Raw genomic sequence first — 14,552 nt, 5'->3', positions numbered from 1 at the left:
TCATAAACACTGGTTGAATCTTGATTTTTTTCCCATCTTGGCAAATCACTACATGGGAACAACAGAGAGATATCCACACCACAGGTCTCAACCCAGAGCATTTACACATCATGTGTTTATGCACAAAGTATGACCTATTATTACATGGGAAACTCACCTATCACTGACATTTGGTGGTAATTCTTTGAATATTTCAAACTACCATCATATATAACAGAATACTGAGGTGTTCTACTACAGTTATTGACTGCTGTACAGCACTAACTCCTCAGGCGTAAGCAGCAGGAGAGAATTGATTTTATCTTTTGGTTATGAGTTCAGGAAGATCTTGGGTGATTCACTACATATAAAATATAATCTTAGAAGAGTTCTTGTAGAACTGGAGAAACTGTGGTTCCGTGCCACCAGAAAATATTGTATTCTTTGAAATGTTTTAAATTTTTGTTTTGTTGAATCTTGATAGAAAATTGTTAACATCTTTGAAAATGTGAATATGAAAATTGCTACATATTCACCTAATTTCTGAAACATTATTAAATCATAACATACTGATACACCATTGTGATCCTTCGAGTAGGTCTATCTTGACATTAACAATGTAAGGAAAATGACTTATTTCTACCCACCTTAAAGATGAGACGTTGTGTTGCAGAGAGGCACAATGAAAAGGGTGTTACACACTTATCTTTAAGTCATAGCCTTCTTCAGAAAAGGAAACACATGCACATACACACACATTCATTCTTTCACACAAGCAAGCAAAACTCACACTTCACTTACACATAACTGCCAACTCTGGCAGCTTGGACTGCAGTGCCAGTTCAAGCTGCTGGTGGTCATGTGTGCATATGAATGAATGTGCATGTATTTCCTTTTCTGGAAAATGTTAGGAGAAGACTTCCACTGTGGTCAAAATATGTAAATAGATTTTGTTTTCTGGTCGCACTATAGTGCAGAGGGCAGACACTATAAACTGGATGTTGGCTGCAAGTCTAAACTGACTAGAATTTTGACTGCCAGACAGGAGAGAGCAGTGTAGGGAAACAAGCCATCTCATGGTACAGCCAGCCTACACCCATGTTATTTGTTTTTGTGAAAGCAGAACTTGACACACTGTCAGAAGGATCACCAGTCCCTTCTGGCATATTCATGGTTATAATCTAACTCTGTGATGAATCAGAATTAGTTTTTTCACTCACGTCAAAATAAGAAAAGTACAAGCAATAAACAGTGAAAAGCTTTTCGTAATAGCTACCTCACTATTGCTTGCTGAGGCTGGCAGTGTCTTAAACGAGGTAGCTCAGGCCGACGCTGTACCAGTATTTGACACAACCACAGTTCGAAACACCTGCCACCTAAAACTATCACATTAAAGTGTCTGCATTATACCAACTTTTGAACTTTAGCTAGCAGACAAACCTTTTCAGGTCTTTTACTAATGAGGAAAGTCCAGTGAACATAAAAAAGAAACTGAATGACATCTGAAGAGGCTCGCCAATTAGGATATCCCAGAAATGAGATAATGTGTAAATTGTAGGCCTACCGGTAAGTTCAACAGTGACTGAAATAGGTATGCCAAAGACTTGGGAAACATCATATCTGACCACAGGAGCTAAAATATTGGTGTTAGAGGCTATTGATGTCTTCAAAATGAGACAGAGTATAATGAGCGAACAAAATTATAAATTGGACCAGTTAAAGTACGGTTGAAAGGTGGATAAAATTCTAGTATTACCAAGAGTTATTTGCAATTGACTTCAGTGTGTGATCTGTGACACACAAACCAAGAATTCTTCAACTTAATCACATCATCAGTAACAGTGCTCCAAAATACTTAAGCAGGTAGGTCCAGAAGCATCCACTATGTGGTATTCGGTATAGTGTTACTGTTATGTGTCGACAGAAGTGCCGACACAGTGTTATTATGAAGGGCCGAATAGGCACGCTATCAGCTCCCCAGAATATCGCGAAGTCTGAAACAGGATGATCAATGAATGCTAATAAGAAAAGAACGGAGCGTCTCATATACTTAACTTTATTCTCTTGTGTGGTACATCTCTATGGTGAATACAAGTAAGACTCTCTCCAGATATGGTTAACTGCGCCTTGCTAGGTCGTAGCTATGGACTTAGCTGAAGGCTATTCTAACTGTCTCTCGGCAAATGAGAGGAAGGCTTCGTACGTCTAGTCGCTAGCAATGTCGTCCGTACAACTGGGGCGAGTGCTAGTCCGTTTTTCTAGACCTGCCATGTGGTGGCGCTAGGTCTGCAAGTACTGACAGTGGCGACACGCGGGTCCGACACGTACTAATGGACCGCGGCCGATTTAAGCTACCACCTAGCAAGTGTGGTGTCTGGCGGTGACACCACATTCCTCCCCCGCAAATCGGCGAACGGTCGTGTTATAAGGCTTACGCCCGCCGTGGGGAGGGCCCCATGTTGACGTATGCGATGAGGTGGGGAGCCTAACAACAGGCGAGGCTGTGCCACCCGCACCCGGCCATTCGGTCCGAGGGGAGCTAGGAAACGCCTGGAAACCTACTCCAGGGTGCACGTCAACATGCGGCGTATGCGCCCGTAAAGAGACAGGAGTGTCCGAAGGGTCGACCTCCATTGCGTCGGGGTATCCGACGCGCGATGACGCCATGTGGTCCGGAGCGGGCAAGAGGTCCAGGGCGGACGACAGCTGGTCACGGGAAGCGATCGGCGGCGCGTGACCCAGGGAGGCGGTTGGCGGCTGCAGCGAAGCGTCCTCTGCAGGCTGCGGCAGCGGCGGCTGCGGCGGCGACGGCGGCTGCGCGGCGCCATGGGGCAGAATGGAAGGCATCGGCGGTAACACCTGGGGATGAGGCGAGCCAGTAGATGGGTCCCCAGGGCGCTGACCGGACGGCTCCGTCGCTGAAAGCAGACGGGGAGCGGCAGAACCCAGGCGACGACAGAGGCGCAGCTGATTGAGATGCCGACGCACCTCACCAGAGGCCCCCATAACCAAATACATCGCGCGGCCGAGGCAGCGAAGAATGCGCCCTGCGAGCCAACGCCGTGAACCGCGATAGTTACGATAGAATACAACGTCGCCAGGAGCAAAAGCAGGAGTCTGCCGCTGCACAGGAACCTGATACGGCGGATGCAGCAAAGACATCAAGGTTCGATGAGGACGACCGTGAAGCAACTCAGCCGGTGAGCGACCATCGCGGGGCTGAGAGCGATACGAAGACAAAAAGAGCAACAACGCGTCCTCCCGAGAATGCGACTCTTTCAATTTCAACATCTGTGACTTGAAAGTCCGGACCAAACGTTCAGCGGCACCGTTTGACTGAGGCGAAAACGGTGCGGATGTCAGATGTTGAATACCATTGGCCTTGCAGAATGACTGAAATTCTGCAGACATGAATTGTGGGCCATTGTCGGAAACAATAGTCTGTGGAAGACCTTCAATGCAAAAGATAGCAGACAACGCTTGGATGGTGGCAGATGACGTCGTGGAAGACATCCGGACAACAAAAGGAAAATTACTGAAGGAATCGACAACAACCAACCATCGAGCATTCCAGAATGGACCAGCAAAATCTATGTGTAAACGTTGCCAAGGGGAAGTGGCTTTCGGCCATGCAAAGAATTTCCGCGGCGGTGCGGATTGTTGTTCAAAAATGTCTGCAAATTCCTCACATAGACTAGAAAGACTGGCTGAAGGCACAGTCTGGTTCACTGATAGGACCTGATTTACTATTGACAAGTTAAACAATTGAAATAAATCTAAACCAAACAAGTTGACTGCAGCAGAAGAACGAAGAACGTAAAACGACACAAGTTTTGTTTGTCCCTTGTATGTTGCAAGAAGGCTGCACTGTCCTAACACAGGGATATGCTGTCCTGAATAACTAGTGAGCTGAACTTTTGCGGCACGCAACGGCGGTGCGCCCAGTTGTTTGTACGTAGCGTGATTGAGCAATGAAACTGCAGCTCCAGTATCGAGCTGGAATGGTATCACTTGTCCGGTAAAGTCCAAATCTACAAAAAGTTTATTGTCTTGCTGACGACAAGAGCGACTGTTTTGTGCAACTTGAACAGACACTGGTACAGAATCACTTGCGACGTGACGGGATTGCCGTCGACGTCGACGCACACTTTTTGTGGGACAAACACAGTCACAGAGAGGAACACTGGGCGGAGTGGCATTAACTACATGAATGTCCATGGGCGAATGTTCCCGAGCCTGAGTGTCCTTGGTTTGATTCCGGCGCGAAGCAAAGGGCCTGGAACGGTTGTGATTGTCTGATCTGAGCTTTTTCTGGCAAACACTTTGAACATGTCCTTTCCTATTGCAGAAAAAGCAAATAGCCTGGCGTGACGGGCAATGTTCACGCGAATGTCTAGTTGCACACCGCGGGCATGATTTCAGCACTGCATTTGCTTGCTTCCGCGGGACACGTAGCGTCGCGGACGGGCGCGAAGGCTGTTTACAGTTCCTTGCAGCGCGCCCGGCGGGCCGGTTAATGCGACACACAGCTGGCGAAGTGGCAAATGATTCCTGAACAAAGTCAAGTGTGTCTTGCCCATCCAATATGTCTATCACTTGTTGAAGGGAGGGATTGACTAGTTTCAAAATCTGTTCCCTTATGCGAACATCAGAAACGTTCTGTGCTATTGCATCACGCACCATTGTATCTGAATAAGGAAGGCCACAGTCACATTCACATGCGCAGTCCCTAGTAAGGCCTTGCAAAGTTGCAACCCACTCCCTATTAGTTTGACCGGCCGTACGTTTTGTACGAAAGAACGTATACCTTTTTGCAACCACATTAACTGTTTCTTTGAAATAGGCATCTAAAGCCGACACAATTTCTTCGTAGGACAGAGTTGCTACGTCGCGTCGGGGAAACAATTTCACTATCACACGGTACGTTTGCACGCCGACACAAGACAATAAGTGAGGCTGCCGCTCGTTACCTTGAATTCTGTAGGCGGCAAGATGAAATCCAAACTGGCGGGACCATTCAGTCCAGGTCTCGTGGGTTTGATCAAACTGGCGAAACTGCGGTGCAACTGCATGTTGTGGCTGCGGTAGCGAGGAAGCGGCGGTGGCCGCATCGTTTTGCAGCGCATGTTGACCCTGGACGAGCTGTCCAAGGGCATCCAATAACGCCTGCGTCTGCTGATTCTGCAAGCGATAAAATTCGGACAGTACATCTGGAGAATGTGGCGAAGCCATGACACAAGCAAATCAGAGCAAAGCAAGGAAAAAAAAGAACAATCCGTTAATCCGCGTCGCCAATGTTATGTGTCGACAGAAGTGCCGACACAGTGTTATTATGAAGGGCCGAATAGGCACGCTATCAGCTCCCCAGAATATCGCGAAGTCTGAAACAGGATGATCAATGAATGCTAATAAGAAAAGAACGGAGCGTCTCATATACTTAACTTTATTCTCTTGTGTGGTACATCTCTATGGTGAATACAAGTAAGACTCTCTCCAGATATGGTTAACTGCGCCTTGCTAGGTCGTAGCTATGGACTTAGCTGAAGGCTATTCTAACTGTCTCTCGGCAAATGAGAGGAAGGCTTCGTACGTCTAGTCGCTAGCAATGTCGTCCGTACAACTGGGGCGAGTGCTAGTCCGTTTTTCTAGACCTGCCATGTGGTGGCGCTAGGTCTGCAAGTACTGACAGTGGCGACACGCGGGTCCGACACGTACTAATGGACCGCGGCCGATTTAAGCTACCACCTAGCAAGTGTGGTGTCTGGCGGTGACACCACAGTTACATATTACACAGGTCCAGTGGTTGTATATGTACCAGGTGAGCATTAGCTTACTTGTTTAACAGCAGAGTTTGGGGGCGTTTATGGTTAGGTGCGATTGATCTTCTGGTGAAGTTAATTAATTAATTTGTGTGCATTGGGTACTAAAGCCTGTTAAAGGCCTCTCACTTTCAGTATCACAATTCTTCAGTTCTTGACCATATGGCAGATCTGGCCATGAAATAAGTCGGTGAATTCAAATGGCCTACCTGATGGTTGCTCAGGTAGGTGTCTCTGAGAAGAAAAAACTAACCAGGCCTGACAGCAAAAAGTCTCATAATAAATAATGCCTTCTTTTGCAGAAACAGAAATTTATTTCACAATATAATATCCTTCAGCTGAGTGAATTTGCTTCAGTGAGATTCAGTGTTTTATTTCCTTAAAAACTGTTTAGTTAAGTAATTCATTGATTCATTTATTCTCAAATTGTAACCATAAATCCCATCATAATGCAGAGTATTCGTGGATATGTAGTGTATCAGATTATACTTTAACAGGCAGCACAGCCATTGCAGGTTACTTCTTGTCACATCAGATTTGTCAGTCACATGGTTTTTCTACTTCCTCTGTGATCACTGTCAGAAGATACTTCAGTAATCTGTAAAGTACTTACGTTGACCATTCTGACCTGTCAAGCAGACTGTGGAGCACTTATTTGAGAATGTCACTGGAAAAAAACTGTATTTGGAAACTTAAAATCTGTTTAATATGTATGTTGGTGATGACTGATATTTACAGCTTGAAGTCCAGATATTCCAATAAATTATAAAAGGTGTGACTAACAATATTGTGGTTGGGAATTTCACAGTTAATCCTAAAACCAGTCTTACTACTAACCACAAATGCCAATGGGTATTCAGTGTATTGTCAAGTAATCTCTAGGTCTCTGAGAGTTGTCTACAAGAAGAACAGTTGTTAGCTTTCCACCTCAGCACAGTACTCATTTACTGCACAGATAATCTCTTCACTTGTGAGAAAAGTATTCTCCCCAAACCATTCTCTGTGGGAAAACAATCAGGTGGGATGTGAAATTATCGGTATTGGGTGAAAGAGGATCTATTTTTAGGACTTGGAAGAGCAGTTGAAGGGAAGGGTAGTGTCCTGAAAAGAGGTTGTAAGATAAACATCAACAAAATGAAAACAGTGGTAATGGATTTATTCTAAATCAGTCAACACTGAGGGAATTTGATTAGGATGTGAGACACTAGAAGTCTAGAAGTAGTAGATGAGTTTTGTTGTTTGGGCAGCAATATAAGTGAAAGTGATCAAAGCAGAGAGAAAATAAAATGCATATTCAATAGTGAGGAAAGAATTTCTGAAAAAGATAAATTTGTTAATTTAAATGTTAAGAGTCTTTTACGAAGGTAATTGTCTGATGTGTGGCCTTGTAAGTTCATGCAAGATCAGAATAGATTTTGAAATGTGGAGCTACAGCAAATTGATGAAGATTAGACAGGTTGTTTAGGTAACGAACAAAGATATACTAAATCAGAGTGGATTAAATAGTAGGCGATGCCACAACTTGACTAAAACTAGGACATGTTCGATAGATCACATCCCCGTTACGCACACAGGGAAAAATTATATAGGGAGCCAAGACCTGACAATGGTAAGTAAGTTCAAATTAGTGTGGATTGTAGTGGTTCTGCACAGATTAACAGGCTTACTCAGGGAGCCACACCAGACTAGTTTTCAGACTGACCACAAAAACTCCTCCTCCTCCTCCTCCTCCTCCTCCTACTACTACTACTACTAATGCAGTTTACCATTGCATTAGTCGGTATTCAGCACATCCGTTATCCTGGCACAAGACTAGCTTTTGTGGGTAACAGCCCAATAACAATTTCTAATAAAATCCAGTAATTCTCTTTTTCAAACAGTCACTCACACTATCATGAGAGTTACAAGAAAATATACATTACCATTTTTCATTCTAACCTAATAGTTCTTGCCTGTGGATTGCTGTCACCTTTGACAATCCACAATTTTTGAGTTCAGTTTTGTCTTATATAAAGTCATGTATAATGAGAAAAATCCTTTGGATTGCACCCAGACATAATACCCTAGATATTTTAATAAGTGTGACATTTCTGGGTATGAAAGTCTACATTTGACAACCTTATCTTGAGTCAACAATTATTACTCAGTTATTTTCTTATGCAGTACTCTATTTAGTGCATACATACAAATTTATATCAAATGCCTATGTCAACATTCTGGAAAGTTTTAATGTGATGATCTTTTTGTACAATATGTGTAAAGCACTGTCAGAAGAGATGGTCTCAGGACCATTTGCAGACTGAATACAGAACCTTTGACTTTTACTTTTCACACTTTGTCACACAACATCTAAGCCTCCCATGGCTTACTGCCCTCAGCCTTGAGAGAAAAAGAATTCGGAATCAATACTTTCAGTTTTAAATGTACTAAAGTTCATAAGCCACGCAGCTAGCATCGTAATGCTGTGTTATCCATATGATCTGTTGTTCCACCTTGCTTTTTTAACTATGCAGCCACTCATTCAGGTATTTACAAATAAAAATAAAAATACACAAATAAGCAATGAACAAGAAAATCTGACACTACATTATACTCAAAGAGGAAAAGTGTAAGAACATACAAGCCAAAACAATAGAAAAGTGAGTTCTGGCATAAACTGCTCTGTTATATGGACAGAATAACTGGTGCCAGAGGGGAGGAAGGTGTCATTGGAATGTGGAGGGGGATCTGTCATACTATGTACAACAAGCATGTTATCTTACGGTGAGAAAATGTGAAGTGACTGCTGCCACTTTAGCGAGAGAGAGCAAAGGAACTATATTTGATCACAAGAAACTATAAAATAAGTACTCTTGTGGAACGTCAGTACTATGTATTTCACTTTTTTATTATGTCTGTATTGTCCAAGTACTGAGAGAATATGCCAGTAATATAATAACACTTTATTTTTAGTTTTAGTTTCATTAAAATTATTATCCGTGAACTAATTTCCCTCTTTGTGTTACATAGCCTTGCTTTCTGCATATGAGTGGCTGATCTGTTGGTTGCTGGTATCAACAGAGGAGAAACTGGAGAAATTACAAAAGACTGGAGCTGATCCTTTCACTGCAAAAAACAACTCTCAAGTGTTCTATGCTCGCACACTTTCACTAGCCTATGCAGAGGTAATGACAAAAAGTACTCTTGTAAGATGCACAATGGAAAAAAGATACTGGTTTGCCTTTAAATACTGAATCATTCTTTGCATTATTGAAAATCTAAAAAAAAAAGGTTAAGAAAAAGGTGAACTAAATTTATATTAAGGTTTTTTATCTTGTTGAAAAATCGACATTCATTCTTTGTATTCAGGTTTATTCGTCTCAATTATTTTTTAATGATCTTTCACAATGTACAGAGTATATTCTAGATCCATTTTCCTGTTTCAGAAGAAATTAATGACTTTTAGATGCCTCAATAAAACTTGTCTTTCAGTTCCATTATAAAGGGTGGTGGAAAAGTCACTGGACAGTTGATTAAAAGAAAGCTAAAGTAACGTCAAGATGTAGTACAGTAGGATGTTTTAACCCATTAAGTTGTTATTACCAAATGGTGATAATTATGCCTAGTCAAGTTAGTGTACGATGCAGTGACAAACAAAACAAATACAATAATCAAACTAGTGAACTGTTGATAGCATGACCTGTGAAACATTTACATCTGTAGTTTCCTGAATTGTCACAATGTTAATGGAAAAAGTAAGGATTTTCACGTTAAATACATTTTATAAAAGCGGTGCTGCTGCAATTGTCAATGAACGGGAATGACACTTTAAATCAAAACTACCAACTAGACGATTAGGAACTGAGCTGGATTTATCATGAAGGCCAGTGCAAAGAGTGTTACACAAACAGAAGTTTAAAGTTTACATTCCACACTTATGACATTGGTTACTTGAAGATGATCCAGATTGACATCTTCAATTTTGTGAATTTATGTTTGACCAGCAGGAACTTGATCCTATCCTATTGAGTAAAATTGGGTGGTCTGATGAGGCCAATTTTAAATTAGGTGGACAAGTTAACAGACATATCTGCACTTGCTGGTATACTGACAACCAAAATCTTTTGTTAGAACAGCCTCTAAATCAACCTGGTGTGAGTGTTTGTGGGGCAGTATCATCATTTAGTGTACTTGGACCACATTTTTTTGAAGGAATAATGACAGGAGATAAGTACTTGGATATGCTTCAGAATTATGTATATAAATTCAGTCTTTTGTTTAAATCGTTGTCCAGAGTCTTATGTGCCACCCTATATTGTAACAATATGAATTCATTCACTTCATATTTTGTTGGCTAATCATGGTAGCAGGTTATATGGTCACACTGGCAAATTTGATGTATCCAGCATGTCCAGATTTACCATGCTACATCAATCCATCAACATTACACCATGAACAGTTTACCCTGTTGGCAATGTGTGCTTTCCATACATTGTGTATCATTGTAAAAATGATCCCTGAATAAATGAGCTATCACAACACAATATACTGTTGCTGTTGGGTAAACCTGAAACAATAAAATATGGATTTCCCGTCGATAAAATAAAAACAGGCAGATAATGTCTAAATAGATCTGTTTGCTTCGAGGCATTTCAGTGTTGTTGTTGTTGTTGTTGTGATCTTCAGTCCTGAGACTGGTTTGATGCAGCTCTCCATGCTACTCTATCCTGTGCAAGCTGCTTCATCTCCCACTACCTACTGCAACTTACATCCTTCTGAATCTGTTTAGTGTATTCATCTCTTGGTCTCCCTCTACAATTTTTACCCTCCACGCTGCCTCAGAACATGTCCTACCAACCGGTCCTTTCTTCTTCTCAAGTTATGCCACAAACTCCTCTTCTCCCCAATTCTATTCAATACCTCCTCATTAGTTATGTGATCTACCCATCTAATCTTCAGCATTCATCTGTAGCAACACATTTCAAAAGCTTTTATTCTCTTCTTGTCCAAACTATTTATCGTCCATGTTTCACTTCCATACATGGCTACACTCCATACAAATACTTTCAGACACAACTTCCTGACACTTAAATCTATACTCGATGTTAACAAATTTCTCTTCTTCAGAAACGCTTTTCTTGCCATTGCCAGTCTACATTTTATATCCTCTCTACTTCGACCATCATCAGTTATTTTGCTCCCCAAATAGCAAAACTCCTTTACTACTTTAAGTGTGTCATTTCCTAATCTAATTCCCTCACCATCACCAGACTTAATTCGACTACATTCCATTATCCTCGTTTTGCCTTTGTTGATGTTCATCTTATATCCTCCTTTCAAGACACTGTCCATTCCATTAAACTGCTCTTCCAAGTCCTTTGTTGTCTCTGACAGAATTACAATGTCATCAGCGAAACTCAAAGTTTTAATTTCTTCTCCATGGATTTTAATACCTACTCCAAATTTTTCTTTTGTTTCCTTTACTGCTTGCTCAATATACAGATTGAATAACATTGGGGAGAGGCTACAACCCTGTCTCACTCCCTTCCCAACCGCTGCTTCCCTATCATGTCCCTCAACTCTTATAACTGCCATCTGCTTTCTGTACAAATTGTAACTAGCCTTTTGCTCCCTGTATTTTACCCCTGCCACCTTTAGAATTTGAAAGAGAGTATTCCAGTCAACTTTGTCAAAAGCTGTCTCTAAGTCTACAAATGCTAGAAACGTAGGTTTGCCTTTCCTTAATCTTTCTTCTAAGATAAGTCGTAAGGTCAGTATTGCCTCATGTGTTCCAATATTTCTACGGAATCCAAACTGATCTTCCCCAAGGTTGGCTTCTACTAGTTTTTCCATTTGTCTGTAAAGAATTTGCGTTAGTATTTTGCAGCTGTGGCTTATTAAACTGATTGTTTGGTAATTTTCACATCTGTCAACACCTGCTTTCTTTGGGATTGGAATTATTATATTCTTCTTGAAGTCTGAGGGTATTTCGCCTGTCTCATACATCTTGCTCACCAGATGGCAGAGTTTTGTCAGGACTGGCTCTCCCAAGGCCGTCAGTAGTTCTAATGGAATGTTGTCTACTCCCGGGGCCTTGTTTCGACTCAGGTCTTTCAGTGCTCTGTCAAACTCTTCACGCAGTATCGTATCTCCCATTTCATTTTCATCTACATCCTCTTCCATTTCCATAATATTGTCCTCAAGTGCGTCGCCCTTGTATAGCATTTCAGTGACCCCCTAGAAATTGGAATATGATGGTGTAATAGAACTAGTTTTGAATAACAGCTTGCTGACCATCTCTTAGTTTTGCTTGACATTAAAGGCAATAGCCTTGCCTTGGCATTAGTTCTATTACACGATCATATTCCAATTTCTAGAAGGTCACTGAAATGCCTCAACGCAAACAGATCTATTTCAACATTATCTACCTGTTTTTATTTTATGGATGGGAAATCCACATTTTATTGTTTTAGGTTTACCCAACAGTAACAGTATATTGTGTTGTGATAGCTCGTTTATTCAGGGGTCATTTTTACAATGATACACAATGTATGGAAAGCACACATTGCCAACAGGGTAAACTGTTCACAGTGTAATGTTGCTGGACATGTAGCATGGGAAATCTGGAAATGCTGGATACATCAGATTTGCCACTTTGATAGGCTGTATTGCATTGTATTGTATTGTATTGTGTTGTACTGTATTGTATTTATTGGTCCTGTTGTCTACAAAAGCATCTTTTGCATTCGATATTGGACAAGTCAAGTTATAATTACACTTCTGAAAGTGATTTCTAGACATACGTATTTAAGGTTAGAATAGAACACTTTATATATTAAGTATTCATGTAGCACACTTCACAAATTTAAATATTCTTCAATGGAGTAAAAGTGATTTAAATATTCTTCAATGGAGTAAAAGTGGTCTTGCTGTAAATATGACTTTAGTGACTTTCCAAAGGTTTTGACCTTAGTGATAGCTTCGGGAAGTTTGTTATAAAGTTTAGCTCCCCTGTGGAAAGTACATATTTGGCACAAAGATGTGTTGATTTGGATTATATGTAAATTTTTGTTCTTTTCTGGTAAAATAATCATCACATTTTTTCTGCAGTCTGTATCTATTACATTAATGTGTATGTAATGTATCTATCTAATGTATCTATTACATTAATGTGTATGAGAATTTTTGCAATGTATACAAATGGCATTGGAATAATATAAGATATCTTAAACAGAGGTTAGTCTCAAAATCTGCATCCAAATATGATTCTAATGGCCCTTTCTTGTAGTTTGGAAGTGCCATGAGATGTTTTAGAGTTTTTCCAGAAAGTGGCTCTATATTTAAAGTGAGAATGGAAGTAGGCATGGTATGCATTCATTGTTGTTTTCTCAGTATAGCATGATTTTAGTGAGCAAAGATGGTAACATGTCTTGCTCAGTTATGCATGAAGATATTAAGTATCCTTATTCCATTTAACATTGCTCTGCAGCCAAAGTCATAGGAATTTGTTTTCAGTTCTGTTAATAACAAGTTCTTCATTAATAGAGACCAACAGGATAAACATGTCCTTGTTTGGAGCATTGTGGAATTTTAGTGCAATTGATTTTTTACTACTTATGACAAGTTGATTCTTCTGTACCTAGCTGCTAAGTTGTTTGGTGACAATGTTTACTGATTAACTGTTCTTTAGTTTCTCTTTGTAGTAGAATTGTGGTGTCATCTACAAATATAATTGTTTAATGTGCATCCACGTTTAAGTTGAGGTCATTTATATACAGAAGGAACAGAAGGGGTCCCATTACTGATCCGGGAGGACGACGGTTCAATCCCGCGTCCGGCCATCCTGATTTAGGTTTTCCGTGATTTCCCTAAATCACTCCAGGCAAATGCCGGGATGGTTCCTCTGAAAGGGCACGGCTGACTTCCTTCCCGATCCTTCCCTAATCCGATGAGACCGATGTCCATGCTGTCTGGTCTCCTTCCCCACACCAACCAACCAACCAACCCATTACTGATCCTTGAGGTACACCATATTTAATTTTTTTTTAAAGTCTGGTAAGGGTTCAGATACAATTTTTAGGTCGATATTTGTGTGTTTGATGCACACTGACTCTTAAGATTGTTCAGGTAGGAAGTGATCCAGTTGTCGGACAGACCTCTAATACCGTATTTTTCAACTTGTCACCATGCCAAAACCTTTGGCAGGTCAATAAAAACTCCTATTGATTCCTGTTTCTTGTCCATCAGGCTTATACGGAATTGATGCACTCATAGATAGCAGTTTTCATTGACTTCTTATTTCTGAATTCATGTTGTTCATTGCATAGACTATTATTTTTATTTACAAATTTCATAAGTTTGTTAACCAAAATTATTTCTAATATTTTTGAAATGCAGGAGGAAATTGCTGTGGGCCTGTAGTTATTTACATTATCTTTCTCATCTTTTTTATGTACTGGAATGACTTTAGTTATTTCAATACATTAGGGAAAGAGCCTGCCTGAACTGATCAGTCGCATTAATGTGTAAGTATTTCAGTTAGGTTTGATGCACTCTTCTTCAAGATACTACCAGAGGAATAAAACTAAACTCTGGATGTAAAAATATCAAATACTCAATTCTTGAAGCATCAGCACTTACAGCCCTCATCTTTGAAAACACACAAATTATCTGCCAAGGGCATCTCAGATAAACGTGATACTTGTTGATGAAGCAAGGGTCAATGGTCTAAGCTCAACAACACCAGGCATAGGTCAAATGATATATCATATCTCT

General features: G+C 40.7%; 1 protein-coding gene across 4 annotated transcripts in view; it reads left to right on the top strand.

Annotated features, from left to right (window-relative positions):
* LOC126187730 (peroxisomal acyl-coenzyme A oxidase 3-like) overlaps positions 1-14,552 on the top strand; it is a 135,610-nt gene that overhangs the window by 75,871 nt on the left and 45,187 nt on the right. For all 4 annotated transcript variants that reach the window (XM_049928980.1, XM_049928978.1, XM_049928979.1 and 1 more), the window contains exon 11: positions 8,808-8,962. In XM_049928980.1, the coding sequence (XP_049784937.1) occupies positions 8,808-8,962 (155 nt within the window). The remainder of the gene's footprint in view (positions 1-8,807; positions 8,963-14,552) is intronic.

Source organism: Schistocerca cancellata, chromosome 5 (genome assembly GCF_023864275.1).
Source record: "Schistocerca cancellata isolate TAMUIC-IGC-003103 chromosome 5, iqSchCanc2.1, whole genome shotgun sequence".
Taxonomy (NCBI): Eukaryota; Metazoa; Arthropoda; class Insecta; order Orthoptera; family Acrididae; genus Schistocerca; species Schistocerca cancellata.
This window is presented reverse-complemented; position numbering and strand designations above follow the sequence as displayed.